Genomic DNA, 15,696 nt, shown 5'->3' with positions numbered 1-15,696 from the left:
GCTTTTCCTGAATCAATGAACGTTTTTCAATCTGATGAACTTTTTGAAAAATGAATGAACTATTTTCAAAATCGATGAACTTTTGCCAGATTGTGAAATTCTTTTAAAAGTTGATAAACTTTTTGTCAAAATTGATATTTTTTTCTAATCAATTAACGTTTTCTAAAATTCAATATTTTTTAAATCGATTAACCTTTTTCAAATTAGTGATCTTTCTTCAAAATATTTGAACCTTTTTTAATACGTGAACTTTTTTGCAATTTGGTGAACTTTTTTGAATATGCCGACTTTTCTTGCATGTTTTCTTGAACTCTCAAATTTGATTCACATGTTTCTTTTTTAAAAAATTGTTTTCCTAATAATTCAAAAATATAAACGATACAGTGTAATGTGCAATATTGTTCTTAAAAGATCTGCCTTTTACAGAGTCACTAGCACTTAGTTTGTCTAGTGGTTAGACTTACTACAATAAAGCATGACGGCGTGAGTCCGATTCCTCATGGGGGGTTCAACTTTTGGGGTATTTTTTTCCGCTGCGCGTTTGTGTGCCAGCCCACAGATGCTGCAGTGTGTGTCAGTTACATTCCGCGGCGCTTCAGCACGGAATAGGAGGTCCCTCCGGAAGGGCGTGGCTAGGTCTCGTGTCATGCGAGACAGAGCCAGGTTTTGCCTCAAGGACGCGAATAGGTCAGCCAGTGCGAGGGAAGCCACAGCCTCTTTTTTTCAGTTTTCTTTTTGTTTTTGATTTCGATTTTATTTTCGACTTTTGTTTACACAACCAGATTTTCTAATCATATATATTAAAAAAATATAATTTACATAATGTTCAAAAAAATGTTAATCATGCATTCAGATTTTTTTAAATGTGTATAGAAAAAATGTTGACCATCTATACGGAAAATGTATACAAAAAATATTAAATGTATGTGCGAAAAAGTTGATCATGTATTTAAAAAATATTAATCAAGCATTTGAATAAAACATTAAAGAAGTATTTAGAAATGTTAATCCATTTGAAAAATGTTAAATGTGTATATGTAAAATATTGACCATGATTTAAAAAATGTAAATATTTTATTTATTAAATAAATTATTAACCTTGGTTTTGAACAATGTTAAATGTGTATATAACAAATGTTGACCATGTATTCAAAAAATGTTAGTCTTGTATTTTAAACATGTTAATCAGATATTTTAAAAATGTTAAATGTTCAAAAAATGGTGGTCATTTATTTGAATTTTTTTAATCAAGCATTTGAAGTCGGCATAATCCTCATCCTCTCCACAAACCCTGTCGGCATAATCCTCATCCTCTCCCATGTATTCAAAAAATGTCTATAGGACCTGAATTTTTTTAAATGTGTCCTCCTCCACAAACCCTGTCGGCATAATCCTCATCCTCTCCCACATATCCACCAGTCGCCGCACACCATCACACCTCGGGCCGGTGAGATGGGTCGAGCATTTAAAGTCCAAACGCCAAGAAGTGGTCGCCGGCGCGTGACTCCGGGTCCGAGGGTAGCTCCCACACGGTGCCGCTGCAGGTGCCGGTTGATGATACTTTGTCCTGTCCACCCTCGGGTGCGGCAATGCAATGCAATTTGCAAAATAAATTAAGGAGCCCAACGTTGTTGAGCTCACGCGCCAACACGACCTCGGTCGGTGATCAGCGACCCATTGTCGGCACCTACGCAGCGCATGCAGCTCGGCTCATAGAAAGATGTACCCATTTGCACTTACAAAAACCTCCATTGTAGATCTGGAGAACAAAGTATCATAGTATTCTCTGTAAGACGTGCGCTAGAAACAAGCAAGAGGGAATCAACCAGTATTCGATGCATGTCACGTGGATGGTGCAAAAACAATTGAAACCACGCAGCTGTAGCAGGTAGAGGCGTGCCAAGCTCCTCAATCAGACGATACCTAGCATACACACTCGCCCACCCAGTTAGCTAGCTACTCTACAAGCTCCGGCCACCACTCGACGACGATCCGAGACGCGGGGATCCAGCTGAAGCAGATCGAAGACCCTCCAGGCTCCGGCCGGTGACGGTGAGTAACCCTCTATCATCCTTTCTTGCTCCTCTCTCCCCGGCGCAAATGTTCATCACTTCTTGCGCTCTCTCCCCTCAGCTGGTCGATGGCATCGTCCTTACACTAAAGGTGGCTTAATTCGAGTCACACTCACACAAGAGAAGAAAATTTCTCCTACTCAAGGAGATCTGAGCAAGGTGGCGGCAATCGAGCTGAAGGAGAAGACCCTCCTGCTGCCGGCTGGTGCCGGTGAGTCGCCCAGTCTCTACTTTGTGCCCTCAGCGCAAACTCATCCATGCATGCTCACCTCTCGCGCGTGCTCTCGCCTCTCGCTCCCCTCAGGTACATCTCTGCCCGCCATGCTAGCTAGTTAGCTAGTGGTAGCCAAGTGGAGTGACTGCACAAGAGGCTGCTGTCTCTGACCAAGCACACATATATTTCCGTCTCTAAAGGAGCTAGCAATCAATGGCCGAGGCTGCTGTTACTGTGGTGCTTGGAAACTTGAGCAATCTTGCAATCCAGGAGACCACGTTCTTGTGTGCAGTCACCCTTGAAGTGGGGCTCTTGAGAGCTGAGCTGGTGAGGTTGCAGGCCTACCTCAAAGACGCTGACAGCAAATGGAGGTCAGGAAATGCAAGAGTTGCTGTCTTGGTGAGCCAGATCAGAGATGTGGCATATGAGGCTCAGAATGTCATCGAAGCTGCAGATTACATGGAGAAGAGAAACAGGCTCAAGAGGGGATTCATGGGTGCTATCTCAAGGTATGCTCGCCTGCCGAGTGACTTGGCCACCATTCGTAAGATTGGTGTTGAAATTCAGTGTGTAAGGAGAAAGCTCACTGAGATTTTTGCAAGTGCGGATAATTTGAAAATTGATTTGGCTGACACGGTTGTAGTGGTGGATGAGCTTCCACAGGATTTCAGTCATATGCACCACAATTCTGAAGATGATGTTGTCATGGTTGGATTCCAGGATGAGCACAATGAAATAGTGGACAAATTAGTTGACAGTGAGAAGATGCTGAGTGCTGTGTCTATAGTTGCCATGGGTGGAGCGGGGAAAACCACACTCGCAAGAAAAGTATACACTTCATCCAGAGTCAAAGACCACTTCGACACGGTTGCTTGGGTGACCGTATCTCAAACGTTCAAGGGCATCAAGTTACTAAAGGATATTATGAAACAAATAATATATGGCAAAGAAGGCTGTAGAGAAATTGATGAAATGGATGAGTACCAGGTGGGAAAGAAGATCCATGACTTCCTCCTGCATAAAAGGTACCTGGTAGTTCTCGATGATGTCTGGGAAACTGACACATGGGAGCAGTTGAATACAACAGTTAATGCCTTTCCAGATGCATCTAATGGTAGTAAAGTACTGTTAACTACACGGAAGGAAGATGTTGCAAATCATGTTCAGATGCCAACCCATGTTCATCCATTGAAAAAGTTAGATGAAGAGAGGAGTTGGGAACTTTTTAGTAGGAAAGCTCTACCATCATATAGAAGGTCTGTTATGGAGGATGTGGATGAGTTTGAAAAACTTGGAAGAAAGCTTGCCAAGAAATGTGATGGATTGCCTCTTGCACTTGCAGTATTGGGTGGTCATCTGTCAAAGAATCTAAATACACAAGCATGGTCATATATACTATTGGGTTGGCCATCAAACAAGGATACACAGAGGATGCGAGACATACTAGCTCGCAGTTACAAAGATCTGTCAAGTCAGTATCTAAGATCTTGTTTTCTCTATCTTGCTGCTTTTCCCGAGGATTTTGTAATAATCGTATCAGATCTTATTCAGTTATGGATAGCAGAAGGCTTCATTCCCCATATACCAAACCATAAACCAGAACAAATAGCACACATGTATGTAACCGAGTTGGCTCAAAGAAGTCTTGTCCAAGTTGTTGACAGAAGCAAGGGACACAGATGGATTGAGAGAATACAACTTCATGATATCTTACGTGAGTGGTGCATAGAAGAAGCAAGACAAGATGGTTTTCTTGATGTCAATACTGAAATTACAGGTCAAGCTTCCCATCTTACCTATTTATATAAGTCTACTTTGCATTTCAATATCTTAGTTATGTCATGACATGTGGCTTCTCGCTAACATATGGATTCACTCCCAAAAATGTGCAGGCCAAGTTAGTGCATCATCTTCTAATACCCAGAAATTCTATCGCTCCACTCTCCATAACTCTGGTGATCTGTTTTTACAGACAACACTCGATCTACGAACTCTCATTGGCTTTCAACTTTCATCAATACCCAAGATGAGTTTTCTACGAGTTCTTCACATTGAAGATTCAAGCTTAAGTGGTGCCTCTAGAATAATCTATGGGTGCATTAACCTTAGATGTCTCAGGTTGAGACGGTGTTCCGGTTTCGCGCTCACTTCTTCAATTAGAAAACTCCTGTATCTGCAAACTATCGATTTGGCAAGCACATGGCACTCAAGCAAGAATCTCATGCCAAAATCCTTCTGGCGTATCCCGATCCTACGGCATGTTTACCTTAATGACGGGTTTCCGCCACCTAAGAGGAGTGTTCACCAAAACAACCTTGAGACCTTCGCCGTTCAAATTCTTCATAATAACATGGTCAAGTTTGTGAGCCAAATGACAAAACTAACAACCTTATCCCTTTGTTTTACCTATGAAGCTAAGGACTTGTTGTGTATATTTGCGAACATGCCTCACCTAGTTCATCTTACCATTGGTCGGTTCCCTCATTTTCTTGGGCACCGCAGTTGTGGTTACATTAAAGAAGACCCGATGCCGATTCTGGAGAAGCTTCCTTGTCTTGTGGTGTTGAAGCTAGAGGGTTATCAAGGCAGAACAATGTCCTGCTCTACCCAGGGATTTCCTCAATTACGAGAGTTAGAACTTCATATGTCTAAAAATTTCACTGAGTGGAGCATGGAGGACGGAACAATGCCAAAGCTCTCCTACCTGAAACTTCATGACTTCAAGCGGATGAGTAGGCTCCCCGAGGGGTTGTTACGCCTTCCCTCCCTCAAGTGTCTGAAGATGGATTACATGCCCTTGATGTCCGGAGAAGACAGCACAGTGAAGGAGCTGCGACAGAAAGGGTGCCAGGTAGCACTACACCTCTTGCCATCCTTGCATTTTTTGTTTGTTTGATTTTACTACTACAGCTATTGTTTGCTTGTAATTACAGTTTCAGGATCCAGTGCATTTACCCAAGCTATTTACGTGTATATTCTTATGTGCAGGTGCATCTGGGATGATTTGACATGCATGCAGCCTCCACGAGAGAGATGTCTTCCCCTTCTCGTTCTGCAAGAGAGCACCCAATATATCTGGAGGATGGATGAGGAACAGATACCTGTAAGCTGGATGGACCGATTGGTGTCCTACCTGAATCTATGTATCTCGTTTTTATCAAGTACTGTACTATGCACTATGTGTTTTCCTGAATCCAATGTAACAATAAGAATATGTAGCATCGGTTAGGCCGATGCTTCAAGACAGCGTTGTAATTGTACTATTCTCTGGTGATTCATATTATTGTAGTTTGGCAATCACGTTAGCGTTCATGAATTGTTGTTAATAATGTATTCGTCACTCTCTTTTCCAGTTTTCCTTTTCATTGTGAGCACTAACGCTTGTAATGCTCCTGTGATGTTTTTTTTGCTTTCTCTTTTCCAATTTTATTTTACTCTCTGCCAGACAAACTGTATAAAGCAGGAAGCAAACCTGCAGCGGGAAAATATCCACCAATTAACTTGCCCAGGATTACAGAGCAGCATAACGTCAAACCACCTCCTGTCAAAATTGATCAACTGAATCATGAATAGTGGTTTCCAGCAGGTAGAGCATCTACATGCTAGCTAACTGGAGTAATTTACTTGCAGAACCCTTGTTTGAAAGTATAAGAAGGAACATATCTGAGATATTTGAGTATGCAAACCGTTTGAAAATAGTTGATGATTTGGGTCATACTTGCATAGAAAAGGTTGATATTGATGATGAGTTGCCTCAAGATTATGGTCCTATTCACCAAAATTTTGAAGATGTTGTTATGATTGGTTTCGAGAATGAATACAAAGAAATAGTGGGGAAGTTAGTTGACACAGAGAAGAGTCTTAGTGCCATCTCCATAGTTGCTATGGGTGGTGCGGGGAAAACAACACTTGCTAGAAAAGTCTACACTTCGCCTGGAGACCTTGGGAGAGATCTTACAAAGAAATGTGATGGATTACCACTTGCACTTGCAGTTTTGGGTGGTTATCTATCAAAGAATTTAAATAAACAAGCATGGTCTGATATACTGTCGGGGTGGCCATCAACCAAAAATGGGCAAATGATGCGACTAATACTAGCTCGCAGTTACAAGGACCTGCCAAATCATTATTTAAGAGCTTGTTTTCTCTATCTTGCTGCTTTCCCTGAGGATTACATAATAGAAGTGTCAGAACTTATTGAATTATGGATAGCAGAAAGCTTCATTCCACATACACCAAAGCATACACTAGAAGAAACAGCACGGAATTATGTAACCGAGTTGGCTCAGAGAAGCTTGGTACAAGTTGTTGACAGAAGTAGGGCACATGGATGGATAGAGAGTATAAGAATTCACGATATCTTACATGACTGGTGCATAGAAGAGGCAAGACAAGATGGTTTTCTTGATGCCATCGACAAAACTGCAGGTCAGGTTTCGTCTCCTGGTCTCTTCGTATTAATTGACTCCATTTTCAAATTTACTATATGTCCTTGTATGCGGCTAGCTTTTTCTCTGACATGTAATGCACTCTAAAAAAATTTGCAGGCCAAGCTGGTGTATCATCATCGTCTGATAACTTGGTGTCTTACCGTTTTAGTTTTCAAACTTTGAGTGATCAGATTTTACCTGCAACGCCTAATGTCCGAAGTCTGCTTGGCTTTAAACTCTCATCAGTGTCCCTTCCTAAGCTGAGATTCCTGAGAGTTCTTTGCATTGAAAATTCAACACTAAAAGATTTCTCCAGTGTAATTGGTGGGTGCATTCATCTAAGATTGCTTAGGTTGAGATATTGTGAAGGTGTGGCGCTCCCTTCTTCAATTGGAAAACTACTTTACTTGCAGACTATAGAACTAAAGAACAGGGCATTGGACTCACAAGTACCAAACTCTCTCTGGGATATCCCTACCCTAAGGCATGTTTACATTTCTAGTGTGAGAAAATTTTCTCCACCACCACCTGCAAGGAGTGTGCGACTGCAGCCCAAAGAGCTACAGAGCTTTGTGTTGGCTCTTGCAAATGCTGGCGCTGATTTCTGCTGTCATGACATGATGATTTTGTTGGGCCAGATGAATCAACTAACAACATTCTCCTTGTCGATGAACTCCAATATACCAGCGGAGGTGCTCAACATATTTGCAAACATGCCTCACCTGGTTGATATTTTTCTCTACCGATTTGATGTGGTCGATAAGCTGCCTGCTGAGTTCCCACAAAGTGTACGTCGTCTTGTTCTGTTTGCCGGTGTCATAAAACAAGACCCGATGCCGATCCTGGAGAAACTTGCCCGCCTGGTGGTGGTGGAGTTGGGTGGGTACAAAGGCCAGACAATGTGCTGCTCTTCCCAAGGGTTCCCTCAGCTGCAAGAGTTAGAACTTCATCATTTTTCCATTGAGGAGTGGAGGATGGAGGAAGGGACAATGCCAAAACTCTCCCACCTGATACTTCAGTCGTGCAAGAAGATGAGGAAGCTCCCCGTGGGGTTGCTGCACCTTCCGTCCCTTGGTCACCTAAAGCTGAGTTCTATGCCCTATAATCCTGAAGATGACATCACACGGAAGGAGTTGCGGCAGAAAGGATGCGAGGTATACATACTTATACACAGCTTAAGCATAGTTAATTTGCCACACCTTTCATTTTCATTGCTGTCTATACTTGTGCTTGTCTTATGAGTGCTTTGTTTTTTGCGCAGGTAGAAAGTGGATGATTGCAGAACTGTGGGGCGCGAGGAATTCATCTTCATTCTCGTCTAAAATCTGCCGCCCTCCTCCCTCCCCACACCCCAATCCTCAATTCTCCGCTCCCGATTCATTCTGGAACCCATCTCCTTCCTCCCAATCCTCATATCCCGCTTTCCTTCTCCTCCCTCCCTTGAAGGCGATTGACTCTCCTCCAATGACCCCTCGCTCCTCCTGCTTCTCCGTCTAGAATCTAGATCCACCCTCCCGACGCCAATGTCGCCGCCTTCTCGTCCTACGATGCCGTCGGCCATGTACAAGATGGAGCTGAGGGGGTCTCGGGGAGGCTGCTGCCCATCGCGGACCTTCATCCCCGGTGCCCAGTGTGCGTTGGCGGAAACGTATTACCCGATCTAGGGCGACGTGCTGCATGTTAAATAGACAGGGTGCGAGCCTGGAATACGCGTACAAGAGTTGGTTGAGATACAACTTGATAAACAAGAAAGATAGGAGATAAGCTAGCTAGTAGTTGCAACAGAATATCTCATGCGCCTAGCCTAGCTATCCTGGTTCAATACTCAACCTCCTGTACTTTGCTAATACATGACACAATTATGTGTTTAACACCCCCCCTTAATCACAACTTGGTCAAGTTGAGATTACGTTTGAATTCTTCAAAACTCCATACAGGCAATGCCTTTGTGAATCCATCTGCAACTTGATCTCTAGAGTGCACAAAACGAATGTCAAGTTGCTTCTGAGCAACCCTTTCCCTGACAAAGTGAAAATCAATTTCTATATGTTTTGTTCTAGCATGAAAGACTGGATTTGCAGAGAGATAGGTGGCACCAAGATTGTCACACCATAGACATGGAGCTCGTGTGTTTTTCACACCAAGTTCTTTCAACATAGACTGAACCCATATAATCTCTGTTGTAGCATTTGCTAATGCTTTGTATTCGGCCTCTGTACTTGATCTAGAGACAGTAGCTTTCTTTCGTGCACACCATGATATTAAGTTAGGTCCAAAAAATACAGCAAACCCATCAGTTGACCTCCTGTCATCCAAGCATCCTGCCCAATCTGAATCAGAGAATGCACTGACAAGTGTTGAAGGTGATTTGCTAAAGTTTAGACCAATGCTCACAGTATGTTTGACATATCTAACTATGCGTTTTGCAGCAGTTAGATGAACAGTGGTGGGTGCATGAAGAAACTGACAAACTTTATTAACTGCAAAGGAAATGTCAGGTCTAGTAAGAGTGAGATATTGTAATGCTCCCATCAAACTTCTGTATCTTGTGCTGTCTTCTTGATTCAAGAGTGCCCCTTCTGTGAGAGATAGTTTTTCTGAACTGGATAGTGGAGTAGGAGATGGCTTACAGTCTTTCAAACCAGCCTTTTTTACCAGATCAGTTGCATACTTCTCTTGAGAAAGATGAAGTCCATCATTATTTCTCTTTACCTCAATTACAAGGAAGAAGTGCAAGTCTCCAAGATCCTTCAAGGCAAAATCTGCACTCAAGTCCTTCAAGAGCCCTGTGATTGCTTCATCAGATGAGCTTGTCACAATAATATCATCAACATAGATGAGGACAAATATGCATGTGTTGGACTTGTTGTAAATAAACAATGAAGTGTCAAACTTGGAAGGAACAAAGCCAAGTGCCTGCATCTTATGACAGAGACGTGAATACCATGCCCTTGGAGCTTGCTTTAACCCATATAGTGCTTTGTCAAGTTTGCACACATAGGATGGAGCATTCTTACTTACAAACCCAGGAGGTTGCTTCATGTACACTTCCTCTTCCAGAACACCACGGAGAAACGCGTTCTGCACATCTAGCTGTCTGAGACTCCAGCCCCTAGAAACAACAATAGACAGGACAAGGCGAATGGTAGCAGCTTTTACAACTGGACTAAACATGTCCTCATAATCTATGCCGTATCTTTGTTTAAAACCCTTCGCAACAAGTCTAGCTTTATAACGATCAATGGTTCCATTAGATTTTCTCTTAATCCTGAATACCCACTTGCAGTCAATCAAGTTTTTACCTTGCTGTGGAGGAACCAGATGCCATGTTTTATTTTTCTTCAATGCCATGTACTCTTCATTCATAGCTTTCTTCCATTTCTCATTACCAAGTGCTCCTTCAACCGTGTTTGGTTCACCTGGTTCTCCTGTAGAACAGATCATACCATATTTAACTACGTGTTTATAGTTCACAGGTTTCGTTACCGCTTTTTGCAGTCGTGTGCGTCGCGGTGACGCCACAGCCTCATCCATAGCCATAGAAGATCCTGTCTCCTGTACAGGAGTTCCAGCCGGAGCCGATCCCGAGGAGGATCCCCTGGGTGCAGCAGCGCGAGCTGTCCCAGCGGGATTTTCTGCGGTTTGTGGCTGAACTGCATCGCCTGGAGAGGCCACAGAGGATCCCAGCCTCTGGACCGGCCCATCATTATGCAATGATGGTGAATCAACGTTGGGGGCCGCGTCAGGGCCCGCATGAGGGTCCGCATTGATGGAGCGAACTGGAGCCCGCCGCTTGTAGCACACCGGCTGGCCGCAGTAGCGCGCACCGTCTGGGCCATCTGGGCCCGCGTCACGACCAACGGGAGGCGACCGCGTGCCGTCTGTGGAGCCGGGCGCTGCGGGCGACCGCGTGCCGTCTGTGGAGCCGGGCGCTGCGGTGCGTGCGCCTGCAGCCACAGCCGCGCCAGGTGCGCTGGATCCCGAGGGGAATCCCGCATCTGCTGCAACCGATCCCGAGGAGGATCGGATTTCCTGACGCCGCGCTGATCCCGAGGAGATCTTGTCTCCTGTTTCTGAACACATGAAATAAGGGCCAAAATTTGCTCTTTCTTCTTCATTTTTTCGCCATTTCTTCCTGATTCTGTTCCTGTTTCATCACCACACGACTCATGCAACATATCAGCAGGATTAGTCAACAAGTGATCATCAGTATCGTTCCCCCCTTGATCACAACCGGTGAGATGTGAGGGCAAAAGAAGAATTTCTTTGCGAAGAAGCGCACCGGCGTTGGGATGAAGATCAGCAAAGGGAAACTGAGTTTCATTGAATACGACATCCCTAGAGATATAGAGGCGACCCGTGGAGACCTCGAGACACTTGACACCTTTGTGTTGAGAGCTATAGCCAAGGAACACACATTTGGTGGAACGAAACATGAGTTTCCGTTTGTTGTAGGGACGAAGATTGGGCCAGCATGCACACCCAAAAACACGAAGAGATTGGTAGTTTGGTTTTTCATGAAGTAGTCTTTCTAGGGGTGTTTCATTATGGATGACACGACTAGGAAGAATGTTTATGAGGTGGACGGCTGTGAGAAAAGCCTCATCCCAGAATTTAAGAGGCATGGATGCTCCTGCAAGAAGAGCAAGACCAACTTCAACTATGTGACGATGTTTTCGTTCGGCGGAACCGTTCTGTTGGTGGGCATGAGGGCATGATACGTGGTGTGATATGCCAAGAGTTTGGAAGAAGGAGTTTAACTTCTCGTACTCCCCTCCCCAGTCTGATTGGACAGCAATTATTTTGCTGTCGAACTTGCGTTCAACCAGAGCTTTAAAGTTTTGAAAAACTTGAAACACTTCGGATCTATGCTTAAGAAGATAAATCCACGAGAATTTGCTATAGTCATCAATGAAACTGACGTAATAGGAGTGTCTGCCAACAGAGGTTGGGGCCGGACCCCATACATCGGAAAATATAAGTTGCAATGGTTTGGTAGAGACACTAGTAGATACTGGATACGACAATTGATGACTTTTTGCTCTTTGGCACGAATCACAAATAGTTTCATTATGTCGCTCAACCATAAACGGGAGCTTATTTTTCCTAAGCAATTTTTCAACTAGAGAGAAAGAAGCATGTCCTAATCTATCATGCCACCGGGTTGATGAAATCTTAGTAACACCATAGACTTGTTTATTGAATCTTTTACGCACCGGGATCAACGGATAAAGCCCTCGAACACATCTACCTCGATAGAGAATTTTCTTCGTTTCCTGATCCTTAATCAAAAATAAAAAGGGGTGAAACTCAAGGAAGACATGATTATCTAAGGCAATTCGGTGAACAGAAAGAAGACTTTTGGCAGCACTAGGAACATGCAAGATTTTCTTGAGATGAATATTGCGACTAGGGGTACTAACTATTGAATGACCAATGTGATTTATCCGCATACCTTCTCCACTGGCCGTGTGGATTTGATCCTTTCCACGGTACCTTTCCTTCATGGTCACCTTCTCGAGTTCGTTGGTGATGTGGTTGGTTGCGCCGCTATCGACATACCAGTTGGTGTCGATGCCATAGGAGCCGTCGGCGGCCGCATCGATCTTGTCATCGTCTTGGGAGTCATCCTCGTCCTCATCATAACGGTACCAGCAATCTTTTGCGGTGTGGCCCGGCTTACCACATATCTGACAGCGAGGCAAGTCCGGACGAGATCGACCAGAACCGCTGCCGCCGCAGCGAGCCTTGTTGTTGGAGCGCCCGCCATTGTTGCCGCTGCCACCAGACCGCCCCCTGCCACGGGAAGAGCCGCGGGAACGGCCACCACCCCGGCCGCGAGTTGCAGTGTTTGCCGAGGACTTGAAGGAGTGGCCGCCCGCACCGTGGAACTGCGCCATGCGTTGGTCGAAGTTGCTGAGCATGGCAAAGATCTCATCGAGGGAGGCGGGGGAGACGCGAGCGTCGAGGGCTGAGACCAGGGGCTGGTACTCCAGATCCAGGCCATGGAGGATGTAGGAGATCAGCTCATCATCCTGGATCGGCTTACCCGCCGCGGCCAGCTCGTCGGCGAGGCCACGCATGTAGGGAAAGTAGGTGGCGGCGGATTGGGTACCTTTCTGCGCGTTGATGAGGGAGGTGCGGATGTTGTTGACGCGGCTCAGCGACTGCGACAAGTACATGCCCGCCAGCGTCGTCCAAAGCGCGTTCGCTGTGGTGATCGCGGTCACCGTGACCAGCACCTCCTTGGAGAGGTTGCTGAGGAGGAACCCGAGCACCTGCTGGTCCTCCCGGACCCAAAGAGGGTGGAGAGGGTTGGGCTCGAAGGTGTCCTTGCCGTCCTTGTCCTTGGCGGCGTAGAGCTTGGCCGGCTCCGGTGACGTGCCGTCGATGTAGCCGAAGACACCGGCGCCACACAGTTGGGGTGTGATCTGCGTGCGCCACAACACGTAATTCGTGCGGGAAAGCTTCTCGATGACCTGCCCATTGAGATTGGAGTGGGCGGCACCGGAGGAGGAAGACATGGTTTCGGCACAGGTGGAGGTGGAGGCTAGATGGGAAGTAGGAAGGCTCTGATATCATGTGCGTTGGCGGAAACGTCTTACCCGATCTAGGGCGACGTGTTGCGTGTTAAATAGACAGGGTGCGAGCCTGGAATACGCGTACAAGAGTTGGTTGAGATACAACTTGATAAACAAGAAAGATAGGAGATAAGCTAGCTAGTAGTTACAACAGAATATCTCATGCGCCTAGCCTAGCTATCCTGGTTCAATACTCAACCTCCTGTACCTTGCTAATACGTGACACAATTATGTGTTTAACACCCAGGTCGCTCCACCACACCTCAGGAGACGGTCATCAATTGATAAATTTGTACATGTAATGATCAATTTGTACTATATTATAACAAACAAAAAGTCTGTTCTATTAGCGGAAGTCGTGATGTCATCCGTAAACTCTTGGCATATCTCTTTCAGTGGGATCTCAATATTATTAATGACAAATGTGTACAGTCTAATATGATGTCTCATCTCGTTGATGGAGGGGTGTCTATTCTACAATATGCTGATGACACTATTCTGTTCATGGAACATGACATGGCTCAGGCACGTAACATGAAACTTATTTTGTGTCTATTCGAACAATTGTCTGGCTTAAAAATTAACTTTCATAAGAGTGAGGTGTTCTGTTTTGGGAAGGCCAAAGACGAGGAACATACTTACAGACAACTGTTTGGATGCGAATTAGGTGCCTTACCGTTCAATTACTTGGGTATTCCGGTTCATCACCGTAAGCTATCCAATAAAGAATGGAAATGTATTGAAGAACGAATTGAAAAAAAAAAACTCAGCTGCTGGAAGGGCAAGCTGATGTCATACGGAGGTCGGCTAGTTTTGATTAACTCAGTATTGACTAGCATGCCAATGTTTTTACTTTCGTTCTTCGAAATTCCGAAAGGGGTCCGAAAGCGACTTGATTTCTTTAGATCTTGTTTCTTTTGGCAATCTGACGAGGCCAAGAGGAAATACCGTCTCGCGCAATGGGATATCCTTTGTCGACCTAAAGACCAAGGAGGCCTCGGTATTGAGAACTTGGAAATTAAGAATAGATGTCTTATGAGCAAATGGCTGTACAGGTTAGAGACAGAGCCGGAGGGCATGTGGTCTCAAATCCTGCGCAATAAGTATTTGCACTCGAAAACACTAGCCCAGGTTACCATCAGACCGACTGATTCGCCATTCTGGAAGGGACTTATGAGAATGAAGGATATGTTCTTTCATAGGGTCAAATTCTTGGTTGGCAACGGGATGTCAACAAGATTTTGGGAGGATACGTGGTTAGGAGAGACGCCTCTAGCCTTACAATATCCCACCCTTTATAATATTGTGTAACGTAAGGAGGATTATGTAGGTATCGTCCTCCAAACTACTCCCTTGAACATCCAGTTCAGACGTACATTAGTGGGTGAGAGATGGACAGCTTGGATGCACTTGGTTCGGAGATTGATTGAAGTTCGACTCTCCGACATGCCGGACTCAACACAATGGAAGTTAACTAAAAATGGGATATTTACGGTGAAATCTTTTTATACGGATCTGATTAATTCTGGCCCTCTCTCACGGTCACTACATATATGGAAGGTTAAGGTTCCTTTGCGGATTAAAATTTTTATGTGGTTTGTCCACAAGCAAGTAATACTCACCAAGGACAACCTTCTTAAGAGGCGATGGGTTAGTAATTCGCGGTGTTGTTTTTGTGCTCAGGATGAGACAATACAACATTTATTCCTTGAATGCCCACTTGCCAAGTTACTTTGAAGAACGATTCATATAGCCTTTAATATCAATTCACCAGTAGATATTGCGTCTTTGTTTGGGACGTGGTTAGCTGGGGTTGAACAGATCACGGCGGCTCGTATTCGGATTGGAATATGTGCGTTATTATGGGCTATATGAAACTGCAGAAATGATATGATTTTTAACAGACAACACAACTTAACTTTTTTGCAGGTTATCTTCAGAGCTACAGCTTGGATCCGTACGTGGTCCTTACTCACTCCTGTGGACTCCAGGGAGCCTTTGGTTACTGGGTGCAACCAATGGGAGATGGTGACTCGGGTTATATTCAACCGGTTCGGATGGCGTTCGCATAACAGGATAGGAGTCTAGAGAGCTTATCCTTATTATCACCGTTACGGTTGTTTTTGTCCACTTGTATTTTTCCGGATTATGTACTTTGCTTTGCTCCGTTTGCGAGTTGTAAGACCTTTACGTTGATACTCTCTGGATTTTTAATAAGAGGGCCGCATGCATCATCATGATGCAGAGGCCGGGGGTATACCTCCATTTTTTTTTAAAAAGTATACAGAACTCACAACTTTTTAGATTTTATTGCACCGAAGGTTTGAAGATCGAGGTTGGGACCATGCCAAAGCTCTCCCGCCTAAAACTCAACTTGATCCTCTCAAAAAAAAAAAACT

At 44.6% G+C, this 15,696-nt stretch overlaps 2 protein-coding genes across 3 annotated transcripts; both read left to right on the top strand.

The window, feature by feature from the left end:
- The first annotated feature begins 1,879 nt into the window (after positions 1-1,879).
- On the top strand, positions 1,880-5,586 carry LOC125525572 (putative disease resistance protein At1g50180). 2 transcript variants are annotated; one of them, XM_087536740.1, is made up of 5 exons: positions 1,881-2,052; positions 2,134-2,283; positions 2,377-4,063; positions 4,179-5,137; positions 5,275-5,586. In XM_087536740.1, exons 3-5 carry the CDS (start codon positions 2,500-2,502, stop codon positions 5,287-5,289), a joined length of 2,538 nt encoding a protein of 845 aa, XP_087392866.1. In that variant the 5' UTR covers positions 1,881-2,052; positions 2,134-2,283; positions 2,377-2,499; the 3' UTR covers positions 5,290-5,586. The 2 variants fall into 2 exon arrangements, with proteins under 2 accessions (XP_048546533.2, XP_087392866.1); XM_048690576.2 differs by lacking the exon at positions 5,275-5,586 and having other exon boundaries at positions 1,880-2,052; positions 4,179-5,253.
- Positions 5,587-5,885: 299 nt separating this feature from the next.
- LOC125519597 (putative disease resistance protein At1g50180) lies at positions 5,886-7,992 on the top strand. Its single transcript, XM_048684346.2, has 4 exons — positions 5,886-6,714; positions 6,963-7,033; positions 7,355-7,870; positions 7,978-7,992. The coding sequence occupies exons 1-4, from the start codon at positions 5,886-5,888 to the stop codon at positions 7,990-7,992; spliced, it is 1,431 nt and encodes a 476-aa protein (XP_048540303.2).
- The last annotated feature ends 7,704 nt before the right edge of the window (positions 7,993-15,696 follow it).

Source organism: Triticum urartu, chromosome 7A (genome assembly GCF_056163025.1).
Source record: "Triticum urartu cultivar PI428250 chromosome 7A, HENAU_Tu73, whole genome shotgun sequence".
NCBI lineage: Eukaryota > Viridiplantae > Streptophyta > Magnoliopsida > Poales > Poaceae > Triticum > Triticum urartu.
Note: the sequence above shows the minus strand (reverse complement) of the source record. Positions and strands in the feature narration are given on the sequence as shown.

Bases quoted from the DNA above. Each gene is read 5' to 3' on its own strand.
- LOC125519597 (XM_048684346.2), top strand. From the start codon at position 5,886: ATGCTAGCTAACTGGAGTAATTTACTTGCAGAACCCTTGTTTGAAAGT. The intron at 6,715-6,962 runs GTCAGGTTTCGT...AACTCTCATCAG, and splicing joins TGCCATCGACAAAACTGCAG to TGTCCCTTCCTAAGCTGAGA. The intron at 7,034-7,354 runs GTAATTGGTGGG...TTGTTGGGCCAG, and splicing joins CACTAAAAGATTTCTCCAGT to ATGAATCAACTAACAACATT.
- LOC125525572 (XM_048690576.2), top strand. From the start codon at position 2,500: ATGGCCGAGGCTGCTGTTACTGTGGTGCTTGGAAACTTGAGCAATCTT. The intron at 4,064-4,178 runs GTCAAGCTTCCC...AAAAATGTGCAG, and splicing joins TGTCAATACTGAAATTACAG to GCCAAGTTAGTGCATCATCT.